Below are 15893 nucleotides of genomic sequence, written 5' to 3' on the forward strand. Positions count from 1 at the left end.
GTATAAAACCGTCTAACAATTCAGTTTACTGTCATATATGACGACTAACTGATCACTTTATATTGATCGACTTGTTATTGAAACATGTTCAAGTTACACAAACAGGAAAGAAACACGTTTTCAATATCATGAAGCTGGAAACGAGAAATGTTTTGGAGAAAATCTGTTTATTCTCACAGCTGATAAAAGACTATGATAATTAATTGATTAATAGTTGCTGATTAATTCTGGCGGCTTGATTAAGCAGATCAGCATCATTCTTTCTGCTCTAAATGGTTTAAATCTCATGTTTTTTTATCTCTTTAGTGAATAAACAACATTAATACACGAGACCTGAAAATACGCAGAAAATATAGTAACAGGAAGTGTTCAGCTCTGAGCGCGCTCAGTGTGTAACTCTGCTCCCGTCTGTGTGTGTGTGTGTGTGTGTGTGTGTCAGGTGATAACTCTGCTCCCGTCTGTGTGTGTGTGTGTGTGTGTGTGTGTGTGTGTGTGTGTGTGTGTGTGTGTGTGTGTGAGGTGATAACTCTGCTCCCGTCTATGTGTGTGTGTGTGTGTGTGTGTGTGTGTCAGGTGATAACTCTGCTCCCGTCTGTGTGTGTGTGTGTCAGGTGATAACTCTGCTCCCGTCTGTGTGTGTGTGTCTCTCAGGTGATGAACATGGACAGGACGGGTCGACGGGTGCTGGTGGAGGACAAACTTCCTCACATCTTCGGCTTCACTCTGCTGGGCGACTACATCTACTGGACGGACTGGCAGCGCCGCAGCATCGAGCGCGTCCACAAACGCACCGCCGAGCGCGAGTTCATCATCGACCAGCTGCCCGACCTGATGGGCCTGAAGGCCACGTACGTCCACAAGAGCTTCGGTGAGTCGCAGCTGCAATCAATCCTCCTCATGTCAGGTCCAGATCACCTTGATTGATAATCATATTATTATGAATTATTGTTACGTACAGATGAGAAGTTCTGACATGAATCTGAGTCAATAAGTTCATGATTTATTCTGCATAATATGAACAACAGTGAAGTTTAGTTATGAATATGTGATAAATATAAAGTTACATCAGGACCTTCTGTCTTCATCACCTCCAGATGAAGTTTAATGTTTTGAAGTCGTGTTCAGTCCTGCAGACTCTCACATTAATAATAATAATATCAACACTTGAACTCAGCTGATACCCTTCCTCCTCCTCCTCCTCCTCCTCCTCCTCCCTGGACTCCAGGAATCACACTTGTCCATTTAGTCGTTAAAACAAACACATGTTCACGTGTTTATTCCAGTCTCATGTTAAATATCTGCAGGAAGTTTTGAGCTTCAAAGACAGAAACTGAAAACATCAAAAACTGTTAAAGTAGAACCGTTTGGAGATGAAGAGACTGTTGAATGTTGCGTTCAGATTAGTTGCCAATTATTAACCCTTTCATCACTGCAGTGGACAGCTATTAGATGGGTGTAGATGTGTTTAGATGGGTGTAGATAGGTTTAGATGGGTGTAGATGGGTGTAGATGCGTTTAGATGGGTGTAGATGGGTTTAAATGGGTGTAGATGGGTGTAGATGCATTTAGATGGGTGTAGATGGGTTTAAATGGGTGTAGATGGGTTTAAATGGGTGTAGATGGGTGTAGATGGGTGTAGATGCGTTTAGATGGGTGTAGATGGGTTTAAATGGGTGTAGATGCATTTAGATGGGTGTAGATGGGTTTAGATGGGTTTAAATGGGTGTAGATGCGTTTAGATGGGTGTAGATGGGTTTAAATGGGTGTAGATGGGTGTAGATGCATTTAGATGGGTGTAGATGGGTTTAGATGGGTGTAGATGGGTGTAGATGGGTGTAGATGGTTGTAGATGGTTGTAGATGGGTGTAGATGGTTGTAGATGGGTGTAGATGGGTTTAGATGGTTGTAGATGGTTGTAGATGGGTGTAGATGGGTGTAGATGGGTTTAGATGGTTGTAGATGGGTGTAGATGGGTTTAGATGGTTGTAGATGGTTGTAGATGGGTGTAGATGCGTGTAGATGGGTGTAGATGGGTTTAGATGGTTGTAGATGGGTGTAGATGGGTGTAGATGGGTTTAGATGGTTGTAGATGGGTGTAGATGGGTGTAGATGGGTGTAGATGGGTTTAGATGGGTTTAGATGGGTTTAGATGGGTGTAGATGGGTGTAGATGGTTATAGATGGGTGTAGATGGGTGTAGATGGTTGTAGATGCGTTTAGATGGGTTTAGAATCAATTAATTAATTAATTAATATTTAAATTAAGAATTAATTAATCAAATAAAGAAGTTCAAATATTGTTTTTCATGCCTAAAGGGGAATAAGAACCCTCCTGACTGAGGTTATCATAATTCATGCATGAAAGGGTTAAATTGATCGCCATCTATTTTGATAATTAATTAATCAGTTTGAGTCATTTTATTTCTGTGATTCAGCTTCTTTAAGGTGAATATTATCTGGTTCCTTTAGTCTTTGTGGACAAAACAAAACATTTTGCAGTGAAATGAATCGTCAGTTGCAGCTACTGACGCGTTATTGATCCGTCTGTTGATTATTTTCTTGATTAATCAATAAGTTGTTCGCGTGGTGGAGAATTAATGAACTTCAGGAAAACAAAACTCATTCAGAGGCAAAGTTGATCATCATCATCATCATCATCATCATCATCATCATTGATCTCCTGATCCTCCCTGCATCTCTCACTGGTCCCAGTACCTCCCCTCAGGTATCACTGGTTCTACTGGTTATGACACTAAAGAGAAGCTCACATTAAGACAGTTGATATGAGCTTTAAAGGACATGAAACAATACATGAGTGTATTATATCATAAATCTTCAACACATAATCAAAAACAGTTGCATTACACTGATTTTCCTCAACATTTGGTCAGAAATATTCAGTTTACTGTCATAGAGACTAAAAGAAACCAGAAAATATTCACATTTTAGAAGCTGAATCAGAGAATTTAGACGTTTTTGTCTTTAAAAAATGACTCGATATCAAAATAGTTGGTGATAAATTTAATAGTTGGTGACTAATCGTTGCAGCTGCAGACGTCAGCAGATCTTCTTTCTGTCAGAATCATGTTTTATTTTCATGTTTCAGTCGATGTTTTATGTAAGGTCCATTTAGCAGCTGTTCTGGAGCTTTTGACTGTATCACTTGATCTTCATCAGCTGATGGATTTACCTGCTTTTCTGAGCAGTTCAGCGACTTAAAGTTGAGATTGAATAAAGTTCATTTTTGGAAACATCAGCTGCTGTTCCCGACGTGGACGTTGTTCAGCTGAAAGGTCAAAGGTTAAAGGTTCCTCTGACCGCAGGTACCAACCCGTGTGCGGAGAACAACGGCGGCTGCAGCCATCTTTGCCTCTACAAGCCTCAGGGCGTGCAGTGCGGCTGTCCCATCGGCCTGGAGCTCATCGCCGACATGCAGACCTGCATCGTCCCCGAAGCCTTCCTGCTCTTCTCCCGCCACACCGACATCCGCCGCATCTCCCTGGAGACCAACAACAACAACGTGGCCATCCCGCTCACCGGTGTCAAGGAGGCGTCGGCGCTCGACTTCGACGTCACCGACAACCGGATCTACTGGACCGACATCACTCTGAAGGTGAGCCGCCTGCTGATTGGCTGCCGGCCGACAGCGAGGAGCGGTAACGGTCTCCTAGGAGACGCCGGGTTCCTTCTCCTCTTCCTCACTCTTCCGTCACAGTTTCCTCTCTAATGGGAAACTGTGACGTCTTTCATTGTTTTTAATCAATTAGTCAAAAAGATGAATCAATAATGAAAATAATCGTTATTTGAATCCCTACAAACAAAACAGTCTCATGTTTTCACTTTTTGCTTCATTCTGTTTATTTAACGACATTAAAAAGTCATAAAATGTGAAAAAACGACCAAAACAATTATTTAATTATCAAAATAGTTGCGACTAATTAACTGTCGATTGATTAATCTACTCAGACTGATCGTAAATCTATTATTAAATACATTTACTAAAATGAATGTTGAACAATGAACTGATCTACTAACAATCAAAGCCTGATGATGCATCTTATTCATCATTTTTACCTTAAAATGCCATTAATTTACCCGTTAATATTGATTAAATGATGGTGTTATTGGATTAAAGAACATAATAGAGACATTAATGGATTGTAACTTTTAAACAGGGTTTAAAATCTTTAAATCACCCTTTAATTAGACTTAAGAAAGCTTTAATATTTTAGTTATTTTAATGTTTTTAAGTCAGTTTAAAAGATGCTCGGTTCGTTGTGATGAACCTACAGATAATTATCTCTATAACGTAGTCGTCAGCAGATATGTGTTTATTAATGTATCTGTTGTTTGCTGCTGTATTAATATAAACTATGAATTTTTAAGAAAAGTTATAATAAACGCTTAAACAGGAAGTGATGAACCTACAGAGAATTATCAGCGACTCTGCAGCTTTATAGTGAGTTTCAGCTCATTGTTTATCTGTCCGGCTGTTCTGGTTCACTCTCAGCGTCTCATAGCGTCGTTTTCAGAGTAAAAGCTGTAAAAAGCTGCTGTACACTACCTGCTAACAGTTAGCTGTAGACTAGCTGCTAACAGTTAGCTGTACACTACCTGCTAACAGTTAGCTGTAGACTAGCTGCTAACAGTTAGCTGTAGACTAGCTGCTAACAGTTAGCTGTAGACTAGCTGCTAACAGTTAGCTGTACACTACCTGCTAACAGTTAGCTGTAGACTAGCTGCTAACAGTTAGCTGTAGACTAGCTGCCAACAGTTAGCTGTAGACTAGCTGCTAACAGTTAGCTGTACACTAGCTGCTAACAGTTAGCTGTAGACTAGCTGCTAACAATTAGCTGTAGACTAGCTGCTAACAGTTAGCTGTACACTAGCTGCTAACAGTTAGCTGTAGACTAGCTGCTAACAATTAGCTGTAGACTAGCTGCCAACAGTTAGCTGTAGACTAGCTGCTAACAGTTAGCTGTACACTAGCTGCTAACAGTTAGCTGTAGACTAGCTGCTAACAGTTAGCTGTAGACTAGCTGGTGAACATAGTGGAGCATTTAGCAGCTACAGAGCAGATATTTCCCTCAGGAGCTGGTAGAGAGTAAAATAAAGGGTCATGTGATCTCTTCGTCTCTCCCTGCAGACCATCAGTCGGGCCTTCATGAACGGCAGCGCTCTGGAGCACGTGGTGGAGTTCGGGCTGGACTACCCGGAGGGGATGGCGGTGGACTGGCTGGGCAAGAACCTGTACTGGGCCGACACCGGTACCAACCGCATCGAGGTGGCCAAGCTGGACGGGCAGCACCGGCAGGTCCTGGTCTGGAAGGATCTGGACAGTCCTCGAGCTCTGGCTCTGGATCCCGCTGAAGGGTGAGAAAAAACATAACAACAATAAATAAATAAATAAATAAATAAAAAAGCAGGAAGAACTAGAGACTGAAAGACGCTGCAGTGAAAGATGTTTAAATGTGCTGAAAGAAGTTAAAAGTGTTAAAGTGTTAACGAGATAAATCAGGTTATTAAATGTATAAAATGAAAGATGTAAGTTTGATGTCAGATGTAAATTATTAAGTTTTGTTTGTCAGAAGTAAAAACATTTAAGTGTGAAAATATAACGACTGAAAGCAGATGGATATGAATATTTTCATGATGAATTAATCTGACTGTTATGTTTTTGATTAAATTTTTTAATTAAAATAAATACTAAAATGATTCAGCGATGATCAAAATAGTCGCCTGATATAACACATGACATCATTATCTGTCCTCTGACTAATCAATTAAGCATCTAATTGCAGCTCTCAGATGTAAAGTAGTTGAACTGTTGACATGAATGAAACTAACATGTTATTAGTTTATATCTTGTTTCTTCTTCATGAAACAGTTGCAGCTTGAATATGTTATATTATTGTTATTTAAAGGTTTAAATTAAATGTTTTCACCCCCCTTCAGGTACATGTACTGGACCGAGTGGGGCGGGAAGCCGAAGATCGACCGCGCGGCGATGGACGGGACGGGTCGCATCACTCTGGTGGCCGACGTGGGCCGAGCCAACGGACTCACCATCGACTACGCGGAGCGCCGCCTCTACTGGACCGACCTGGACACCACGCTGATCGAGTCCTCCAACATGCTCGGTAACCGCGAGACGCCGTCACGTCACGTCACCGCCGACACGCGTGCGGTTACGCTCTCTCTCTGTGTTGTTGTGTTGGCGTCACATGACAGGAAGAAGAAGCATGTTCTCTCTCATTCGGCCGCCGGCTCTGTTTTCCTCGTATTTAGCATGTTTAGGGGGTCAAATTTAGGGTTGAAGTGGCGTAGTAATAAAGAAAGAAACACATGATAAACAGTAGAGTCCTCGCCCTCAGGCAGAGGACTCTACTGTTATTAAATGTGACGTTAAATATTCGTATTGTTTATTCCCAGCTGCTGTTAACTACCAATAGTTAAACGGAGATGCAGTGAATTAGTGAGCAATGTTTACGTCTCCACTACATGAAATACTTTAAATAGTAGGAACAGCTGATTGTTGCAGTTTTCTCTACGTGTATTTAACAAGCTGTTAAAAGTTGTTACGACTTAAATAATAATGATTAAAATAATGATTTGGTCAGCTGACCATTCAGTTTACTGTCATAGAAGAAAATATTCATTCATTCATTCATTAGTATTATTTCCTCGAGTTTTTTTATCCTGAAGTTTTTCCCTCTCAGCGCGCCGGTGGATGTAAACCAGGACCCGAAATAATATTCCTCAGCTCTAAAACTCGTAAAAAAAAAAAAAAAAAAAAACGATACTGCTATTAGAGTCCGGGCTCAGCACACGCTCACACCGCTCTGACAACACTACCAATTTTGTGTGCAGGAAAATAGCCTCAGTCTTGGCGAAGGACGGCGAGGACAGAAAATAACCCTGCAGCAGATGTCGGCTGCAACAAACCGCTTCATTAGTTTCTGCACTTTTTTATTTGACACCTGCTTTCTTAGTTTCAGTCATTAATTATCGTGACTTTTTGAGATTTATTCAACAAAAAGTGAAGATATGAAGCAAACAAAACTGATTTGATATTTATTTAAGCTTATTTATTTATGCGAGTGGAAGCTCAGGAGAACGACGAGCTCCGTTTATACATTATTGAGCAGCAAAAACAAAATTATACTCGCATGAAATTGAAACACAGTCTTGTGTCGGGTGTTAAAAGTTGTTATAATTATACAGTTATATGCACAAACTTCAAGAATACATCAAACACATGGAAATGAGAAGACAATAGATTAAAATATGGAAACAAAGTACAGATTCTTACAGTAGTTTTACATGTTAAAGCTTTTTAGGGTTGTTTGTTTGTGTCCTTGTTTAGAGATATTTAGAGGCTCAGTTCATGATGAAAACTATGAATGCAGCAGCTTGAGGTGCATTAACTTAATTAACTCAAAGATTCAGTTTTCAGTGTCAGTTTACTTAATGTTGACAATCTGGAAATTAAAGTTTTATATGTTGTGCAGTAAAGAGAGAAACACAACATGCTGCTTTTCATCGTAATACAAACGGCTCAATCAGTTGATGCATTTTATTTATTTATTAAAGTATTATTTCAACAACAAGGCAGTTCAAAGTGCTTTACATAGAGCCAACACAAGCAAAAAGACAAATAAAAACAATTAAAAAGTGTTAAATTTGGAATAAGTCAGATAAAACAAGAGAATAAAAGTTAGAGTGCAGTGTAAAATATTAACCCTCAAATTAGGTTTAATAAAAGTCTTCAGCTGTGATTTAAAGAACTGAGAGTTGCAGCAGATCTGCAGTTTTCTGGAAGTTTGTTCAGATATTTGAAGCATAAAAACTGAAGGTTTAGTTTTGACTCTGGAGACAGAAAGCAGACCTGATCCAGACCAGAGAGTCTGGATGCTTTATATAATATAATAATAATAAATTATAATACATGTAGTGAGTTTTCTTCTTGTTTCGGTTGGAAAAAGTTGATCAATGAATATTTAAAAACAATAATTCAACCTGTCAGACGTATAAAACCTTCGATGATAAACTAAAACAACGTGACCGATGACGTTCTGCGTCTGTTTCTTCAGGTCAGGACCGCGAGGTGATCGCCGACGACCTCCCTCACCCCTTCGGCCTCACCCAGTACCAGGACTACATCTACTGGACGGACTGGAGCCAGCGCAGCATCGAACGCGCCAACAAGACCAGCGGGCAGAACCGCACCGTCATCCAGGGCCACCTGGACTACGTCATGGACATCCTGGTGTTTCACTCGTCCCGGCAGGGCGGCTGGAACGCCTGCGCCTCCACCAACGGCCACTGCTCCCACCTCTGCCTCGCCGTCCCCGTCAGCAGCTTTGTCTGCGGATGCCCCGCCCACTTCTCCCTCAACCAGGACAACAAGACCTGCAGCGGTGAGACCAGGACCCGGACTGTCTGACAGTCACACACATACCAGTTAGAATTAAAGCTGCGAGCAGCGTTGGTCGGGACCTCGCACTCTGGCCCGTCGAGATCAGATCAGTCTGCTTTTTAAAAATGAGGGATATTTCTTACAAGTGTGGTGTGCTTTTATTCTGAAAGTTTGATTGACAGGATGAGAATTTTCTGCAGGGTGAGACATGTCTGTCTTGTTCACACCTGTGGCATCAAAATCATGAAAGTTTTGGGCCCATTCACTTGAATTTCAATTAGTAAATTGAAAACAAATTATTTTCCTAATTTTCATCAAGTCTATTTTTAGAAAAGGAAAGACTTTTATTTTGAATGGAGAGTGTGAGTGAACCCACACCTTTTTGAACATTTACTGCTTCCACATAGTTTTAGATACAAACTTCATTTGAACTTTAAATGAGTCACGAGACTTTGACCTACAAATCTTGAATTTACATGTGTTTTCTATCTTTTATTGTTTTTGAGATATTAGAGTGTGAGTTTTAAAGTCTTTTCTTGCTCCTCCTGTGGTTTTATAATGAGTGTGTATTGCGGAATGTTTCACAGCACTGAGGGAGTGACATCACCAGGAGCAGTTGGAGAGGAGGATTTTAGAGTACGCTTCTTGTGAAATATCCTCATAAATCCCATGACTTTGGCCAAATCTTACATTAAAAATCATATTTTAGTAGGAAATTTCGTGGTGAATCCATTGATACAGGTTTGAAAGTGGTCAGACTTATAGTTTAGACGTCAGAAGCCTCTGTTTGACACAAAGTTCATGCCCATAGATTGCCTCCCCATTGTTTTACATTGTAAGTGTGATGTGGCACTGCAACTTTCAGTGTTTATTAAATCTAAACCGTTCGTGTTATTACAAAGTTTTTAACAACTTTTTTCAGCACAGTGTCGTAAGTCATCTATTAAAGGTTGAAGCAGATACCATTAACGCCTTCGGAGGAGATGGCGTTTGTTCTGGGGCCGACAATTGGGGCAAAGTCTTATTTTGAAAGGCTGATTGCAGACTTCCTGTTGGATTTAGGTCAGGGGTGTCAGTGTGTGATTTGTAGGTCTTGATAAGACAAATAATTGAGTTTTGGTTTAATCTCTCTACGACATTCCTACGGGCCGTGGCGGCCATTTTAGTTACATAGGTGTCGCTAGAGAGCACATTTTGGCACTTTAGGGGTTAATTTTTACATTTTATCAAATTTTTCACCAGATCTGATGTGCGTACCAAATTTGGTGAGTTTTTGAGCACGTTTAGGGGGTCAAATTTAGGTCTGAATGGGCGTAATAATAAAGAAACAAACACATGATAAACAGTAGAGTCCTCACCCTCAGGCAGAGGACTCTACTGTTTATTAAATGTGACATTAAATATTCGTATTGTTTATTCCCAGCTGCTGTTAACTACCAATAGTTAGACGGAGATGCAGTGAATTAGTGAGCGATGTTTACGTCTCCACTACATGAAATACTTTAAATAGTAGCAACAGCTGATTGTTGCAGTCTCAGGTTTTCTCTACGTGTATTTAACAAGCTGTTAAAAGTTGCTACGTCTTAAATAATAATGATTAAAATAATGATTTGGTCAGCTGGCTGTAATCAATAGTTTTGTTGTTTGTTTGGCTGCAACTGACGATTATTTTCATTTTCATGACCAGAAATCAGTGAAATGATCAGTATTTCCCAAAGACGACGTCATCAAATGTCAAAACCATTCAGTTTACTGTCATAGAAGAAAATATTCATTCATTCATTCATTCATTAGCCTTTTATCTCTTGTTCAGGTGTTTCTGTGAGCAGAGGATCAACAATAACTGGAAACATCACATACATGAAAACATTTTGAAAGTTAGAAAGTGTAGTTTAGACCTGAAATGAACCTCAAACACCTGCAGAACAAACTTTTACATCTTTTGCCCAGAACAGCAAAGTTTTCTTCATCTTTTCAGCCTCATCGTCTTCCTTTTAGACTTTTATTCTTGCTTTAAATGTTTCTCCGTCTCTGCTGCAGCGCCGACGTCCTTCCTGCTGTTCAGCCAGAAGACGGCGATTAATCGTATGGTGATCGATGAGCAGCAGAGTCCCGACATCATCCTGCCGATCCACAGCCTGAGGAACGTCCGCGCCATCGACTACGACCCGCTGGACAAACAGCTGTACTGGATCGACTCCAAGCAGAACGTCATCCGCCGCGCTCAGGAGGACGGCAACCAGGTGAGTTCAAAGACCGTCAGAGCTGCGGTAAAACCGTCTGTACCGCCGCCCTCTGACCCGCCGCCGTCCCGCCTCTCCTCTCCCCCTCAGAGTATGACGGTGGTGTCGAGCTCGCTGGGAGGACCCAGCCAGGGCCTGCAGCTGTACGACCTGAGCATCGACATCTACAGCCGCTTCATCTACTGGACCAGCGAGGTCACCAATGTCATCAACGTCACCCGAACCGACGGCAGCCGAGTCGGCGTCGTGCTGCGAGGAGAACACGACAAACCCAGAGCCATCGTCGTCAACCCAGAGAGAGGGTCAGTGTCCTCACACACGAGTTCATGTCTTCATACACACACACACACACACTAGGGATTTTTCTGATATCCGATATGCCGATATTTCCAACTCATTGTGGCCGATACTGATATATGCGCATATTTATTCCAGCTGGTTGAGGAGACTATTATGCATGCAAGCATAGATTATACTAAGTATGATCAAGAAAGACAATATATGAAGGAAGAACTTAGGAAGACTGGAGTTCAGGAGCTCAGCGTTAAAACTTTAATGAACCTGCCAAGTGGGAGCAGCAGTAGAGTTTTCTTTGAGTTTATTAGACAGACAGGATTAATGTGTAGGATTTAATCTCTGGTCCACACTCCGGAGCAGAAGGTGGCGGTAATGCACCTAATACGCTGGTTGACAACCGCCGTTATAAACCAAACAGAAGACGTTTTGTTTTGTTTTTTCTGTACAGAGTGGTACATCCTGTCAGCCGAGGGGTTTCCTATCTGTGTAGCCGAGCTAGCAGCTCCTCTGTGGACTGTTTCATCCTGACGGTCCCGGTGTTTCCTCCGCAGGCTGCACTTCACTCAGCTGCTTCTTCCCACTTTAACCTGAATAACAAGAGCTGAGACTAACGTTAGCTTAGAGGCTAGCGGAGCGTTAGCCGCTGCATGACCGGAGGGAAGCACAGCCAGCTAGCCTTTCAGCTAACGTTAGCCCTGGCTCTGAGTGAAGTGGAGCCTGCGGAGGAAACACTGGGACCGTCAGGGTGAAACAGTCCGTGGAGGGAAACACAGTCAGGCGGCGGAGGAGAATCGGCAGAATTCGCTATATCCACGATATTTCATTTTAGAGCTTTGATCAGCCGATACCGATGACGTGCCGATAATCACACACACACACACGAGTTCATGTCTTCACACAGTTGCAGTGACCCTTAAAGGAAAGGAAACCGGTTGAACAAACACGTTATTACAGTTGAACCTTAAAACATTTTCTGTTATTTTTACAGAAATGATGTTTTTCACTAAACACTTTGTGCTCCAGTGATGCAGTTTTTTCAAAGTTTATATCTTTTTATCTCAGAAAACGAACACACAGACGTCAAACGTGCAGAGAAAACAAAGACGACGACGATGTTCAGGGTCTTTAGTTCAGTAAAAGATAAATCTACATCTATCTATCACTAAACGTATTGATCCCTGCTGGCTGACATGGAGACGTGCTGCTCACATGTTTGTCCTGGCCGTATAAAGTATTTGTGAATATATTTGTAACTTTAAGTATTTTTGTAGTAAACATTCAAATGATTAATTATAAAATGTGACCAGCAGCAGTCCAGTAGATTAAATCCTGCATCAAACACCATCTGCATGTTTTACTCCTTTGATGAGGTCCTTCTATGAAGCCATTTCACTCCGTGCAATCAGCTTTATTTATTTACTGCTGTTATTTCAAACAAACTGTGGTCTGCAGACACGTCTGGTTCGGTGAATAATTGAGATATTCCGAGTTAATCAGCTGCAAACTACATTTTTCCAGTCACAGTAGTGCAGAGTCGTACAAACCGTCATCTCCGGTGGTATCGCAGTGTTTGGACTTTGAGCTGATTGGATCCTGATTAACCAGACCGCCGTGCTGAGTCGGCGAGGTTCATTACCTGCATGATTCTCCTCTAACTCCACCAGTCAGGAGACTTCAGGGCTCAGATGTGGGAAGATTCTAAATAAAGCTGCTGTTTAAATAATGAAATATCATTCTGCATTGATATAAAAGCAGGAAAATGTTTTCCTTCTTCAGTTTGAACTGGGTGTTCAGATGAACTGGGACACCAGTAAGACAAAGGGCATCAAGTTCAACAAGATGTTGTCTTGTTTCATCTTTTTTTTTTTTTTTTTTTTTTTTTTTTTTTTTTTTTTTGCAGTTAATTTGCCAGATTTCTTCTTTATGTTTGTAGTTAAACTGGTGTTAAATCCAGTTCCAGGAAACATTAAAGAGCTTCAGATGTTTAGAGAGTCTGCAGACACCTAGAGAGAGAGAGAGAAAGAGAGAGAGAGAGAAAGAGAGAGAGAGAGAGAGAGAGAGAGAGAGAGAGAGAGAGAGAGAGAGAGAGAGAGAGAGAGAGAGAGAGGGGGAGAGAGGGGGAGGAGAGAGGGGAGAGAGGGAGAGAGAGGGGGAGAGAGGGAGAGAGAGGGGGAGAGAGGGAGGTAGAGAGGGAGAGAGAGGGGGAGAGAGGGAGGGAGAGAGGGAGAGAGAGGGGGAGAGAGGTTGAGAGAGAGAGAGAGGGGGAGAGAGTGAGAGAGAGAGAGAGAGAGGGGGAGAGGGAGAGAGAGAGAGAGAGAGAGAGAGAGACAGAGAGAGGTAGAGAGAGAGAGAGAGGTTGAGAGAGAGAGAGAGACAGAGAGAGGTAGAGAGAGAGAGGGGGAGAGGGAGAGGGAGGTAGAGAGAGAGGGAGAGAGAGGTAGAGAGAGAGAGACTGCAGCCATGTTTCTAATCACACAGTAATTTGTTCTTGTTGTTTATTCTCTCGGGCTCATGAAGTTCTTGAAGCTCGTCGTAGCTCGTCGGTGCCAAGTCGCTTGTTTGGAGCCATAATTGCAGGGTTTCCTTCAGGGCCGGGGTTCGCGCAGTAATCTCTGGGTCATTGTGTGGTTGAGAAATGAAGTCTGCAGATGTTCTGGTTCCTTCGGAGCCCAGAGAAGGAAAACACGCCAGAAACAAACATCCAACACGAGACAGAAATCCTCACACTGAACTAACACTTCTCCTCCTCCTCCTCCTCCTCTTCCTCCTCGCCGTGTCCGACAGGTACATGTACTTCACCAACCTGCTGGAGCGTTCTCCCAAGATCGAGCGGGCGGCGCTGGACGGTACCGAGCGCGAGGTTTTGTTCTTCAGCGGCCTCGGGAAGCCCGTCGCTCTCGCCATCGACAACGAGGTGGGGAAGCTGTTCTGGGTCGACTCCGACCTGCGACGCATCGAGAGCAGCGACCTCTCCGGTGAGTCTGACTCGACATTTAGACACCAGGAGGAGGAGGAGGAGGAGGAGGAGGAGGAAGAACAGGAAGTACTGGTCCACACTTAACATAAAACAGCATCAAATCCAGATAATAGAAATGAAATAGATGTGACAGAAGTTAAGACCTCAACTTAATAAAACAAACAAAAGGAAAAAATACTAATAAATGCAACAAGATTTAGGAAAATAAAAAGAAAATACACATAAAATGAACCTATAAAAACAAAGATATATATAATTACATATAAACACACATCTTCATCACTCTTCATCAGGAGCCGTCAGAGACTCCTGCAGGACTGCAAGAAACCTGCTAGCGTAGCAACATTAACGCTACAAACATGCAGGTTATAATCAGGCTGATACGATACTTATTATACTTATTATATACTTATTATATACTTATTATATACTTATTATTATATACTTATTATTATATACTTATTATATACTTATATACTTATTATATACTTATTATATACTTATTATATACTTATTATTATATACTTATTATATACTTATTATATACTTATTATTATATACTTATTATTATATACTTATTATATACTTATTATTATATACTTATTATATACTTATTATTATATACTTATTATATACTTATTATTATATACTTATTATTATATACTTATTATATACTTATTATTATATACTTATTATATACTTATTATTATATACTTATTATATACTTATATACTTATTATATACTTATTATATACTTATATACTTATTATATACTTATATACTTATTATATACTTATATACTTATATACTTATTATATACTTATATGTAACATAAGGACTTTCTGCTGCTCAGTATTATATACGTATTATATACTTAGTATTATATACTTATTATATACTTAGTATTATATACGTATTATATACTTAGTATTATATACTTATTATATACGTATTATATACTTATTATTATATACTTATTATTATATATTTATTATATACTTATTATATACGTATTATATACTTAGTATTATATACTTATTATATACTTATTATTATATACTTATTATATACTTATATACTTATTATATACTTATTGTATACTTATTATATGTAACATAAGGACTTTCTGCTGCTCAGCACCTGCTTGAATCCGGAGTTTGATATTGATCATCAGTTCATCAGTGATGAATCGTTTAGTCGTTTTAAACTCAAAGATGTTCAGTTTACTGTCGTTTACGACAAATCTTCACATTTTAGAAGCTGAAACTGGAGAATTTTTGCTTCAGAAATAACTAAAGCTACTAATCAATGGATATGAAAACAGTTAGATTGATCTTCCTGTGCGACTAATCGTTGCAACTCGACGTCGTCTTACTGTAAACGTGACTTTTTGTCTGCATAGATCCAGTTTAATGAGGGCTAAAGGTTCTTTTATCATGTTTGATCTGGTGTTTAATTCTGTACACAAACTATCTGAACTGTTATTTTCATTATTGATTAGTCGTGAGATATTCAGTTTACTGTCATAGAGACTAAAATTAACAGAAAATATTCACATTTAAGAAGCTGAATCAGACTTTTTCTTAATAAATGGACTCAGTTGCGGCTGTAAAACAGACCGATGTTTCAGGAAAAGCTGCTCTTTGTTGTCTGTGAGTGTGCAGGTCAGCCTCTGTGTGTGTGTGTGTGTGTGTGTGTGTGTGTGTGTGTGAGGGAGGATGAGGAGGGTCAGGCAGTAAATGTGTGAACAGAGCAGATGAAGGCCGCGTCTTTAAGGACACGGGCAGTTTTGTGCCTGGAAAGGGGAAGTTGGCGTTGAGCCCAGAGCTCGCCGCATTCCTGTGATTCTCTGGTGCCCCACGCTGGCCGACAGGAATGTAAACCATCTGAACACACACACACACACACACACACACACACACACACACACATACACACATAACATACACACACATAACA

At 40.6% G+C, this 15893-nt stretch overlaps 1 protein-coding gene across 2 annotated transcripts in view; it reads left to right on the top strand.

Moving 5' to 3' along the window:
• lrp6 (low density lipoprotein receptor-related protein 6) overlaps positions 1 to 15893 on the top strand; it is a 53557-nt gene that overhangs the window by 25923 nt on the left and 11741 nt on the right. Inside the window, exons 8-15 of one of the 2 annotated variants that reach the window (XM_042403043.1) lie at positions 652 to 868; positions 3322 to 3611; positions 5145 to 5371; positions 5954 to 6138; positions 8092 to 8418; positions 10458 to 10660; positions 10751 to 10962; positions 13742 to 13932. In XM_042403043.1, coding sequence (XP_042258977.1) covers positions 652 to 868; positions 3322 to 3611; positions 5145 to 5371; positions 5954 to 6138; positions 8092 to 8418; positions 10458 to 10660; positions 10751 to 10962; positions 13742 to 13932 — 1852 coding nt within the window. The remainder of the gene's footprint in view (positions 1 to 651; positions 869 to 3321; positions 3612 to 5144; positions 5372 to 5953; positions 6139 to 8091; positions 8419 to 10457; positions 10661 to 10750; positions 10963 to 13741; positions 13933 to 15893) is intronic. The other variant, XM_042403044.1, reaches the window with a different exon arrangement.

This window comes from Thunnus maccoyii, chromosome 23, assembly GCF_910596095.1.
Source record: "Thunnus maccoyii chromosome 23, fThuMac1.1, whole genome shotgun sequence".
NCBI lineage: Eukaryota > Metazoa > Chordata > Actinopteri > Scombriformes > Scombridae > Thunnus > Thunnus maccoyii.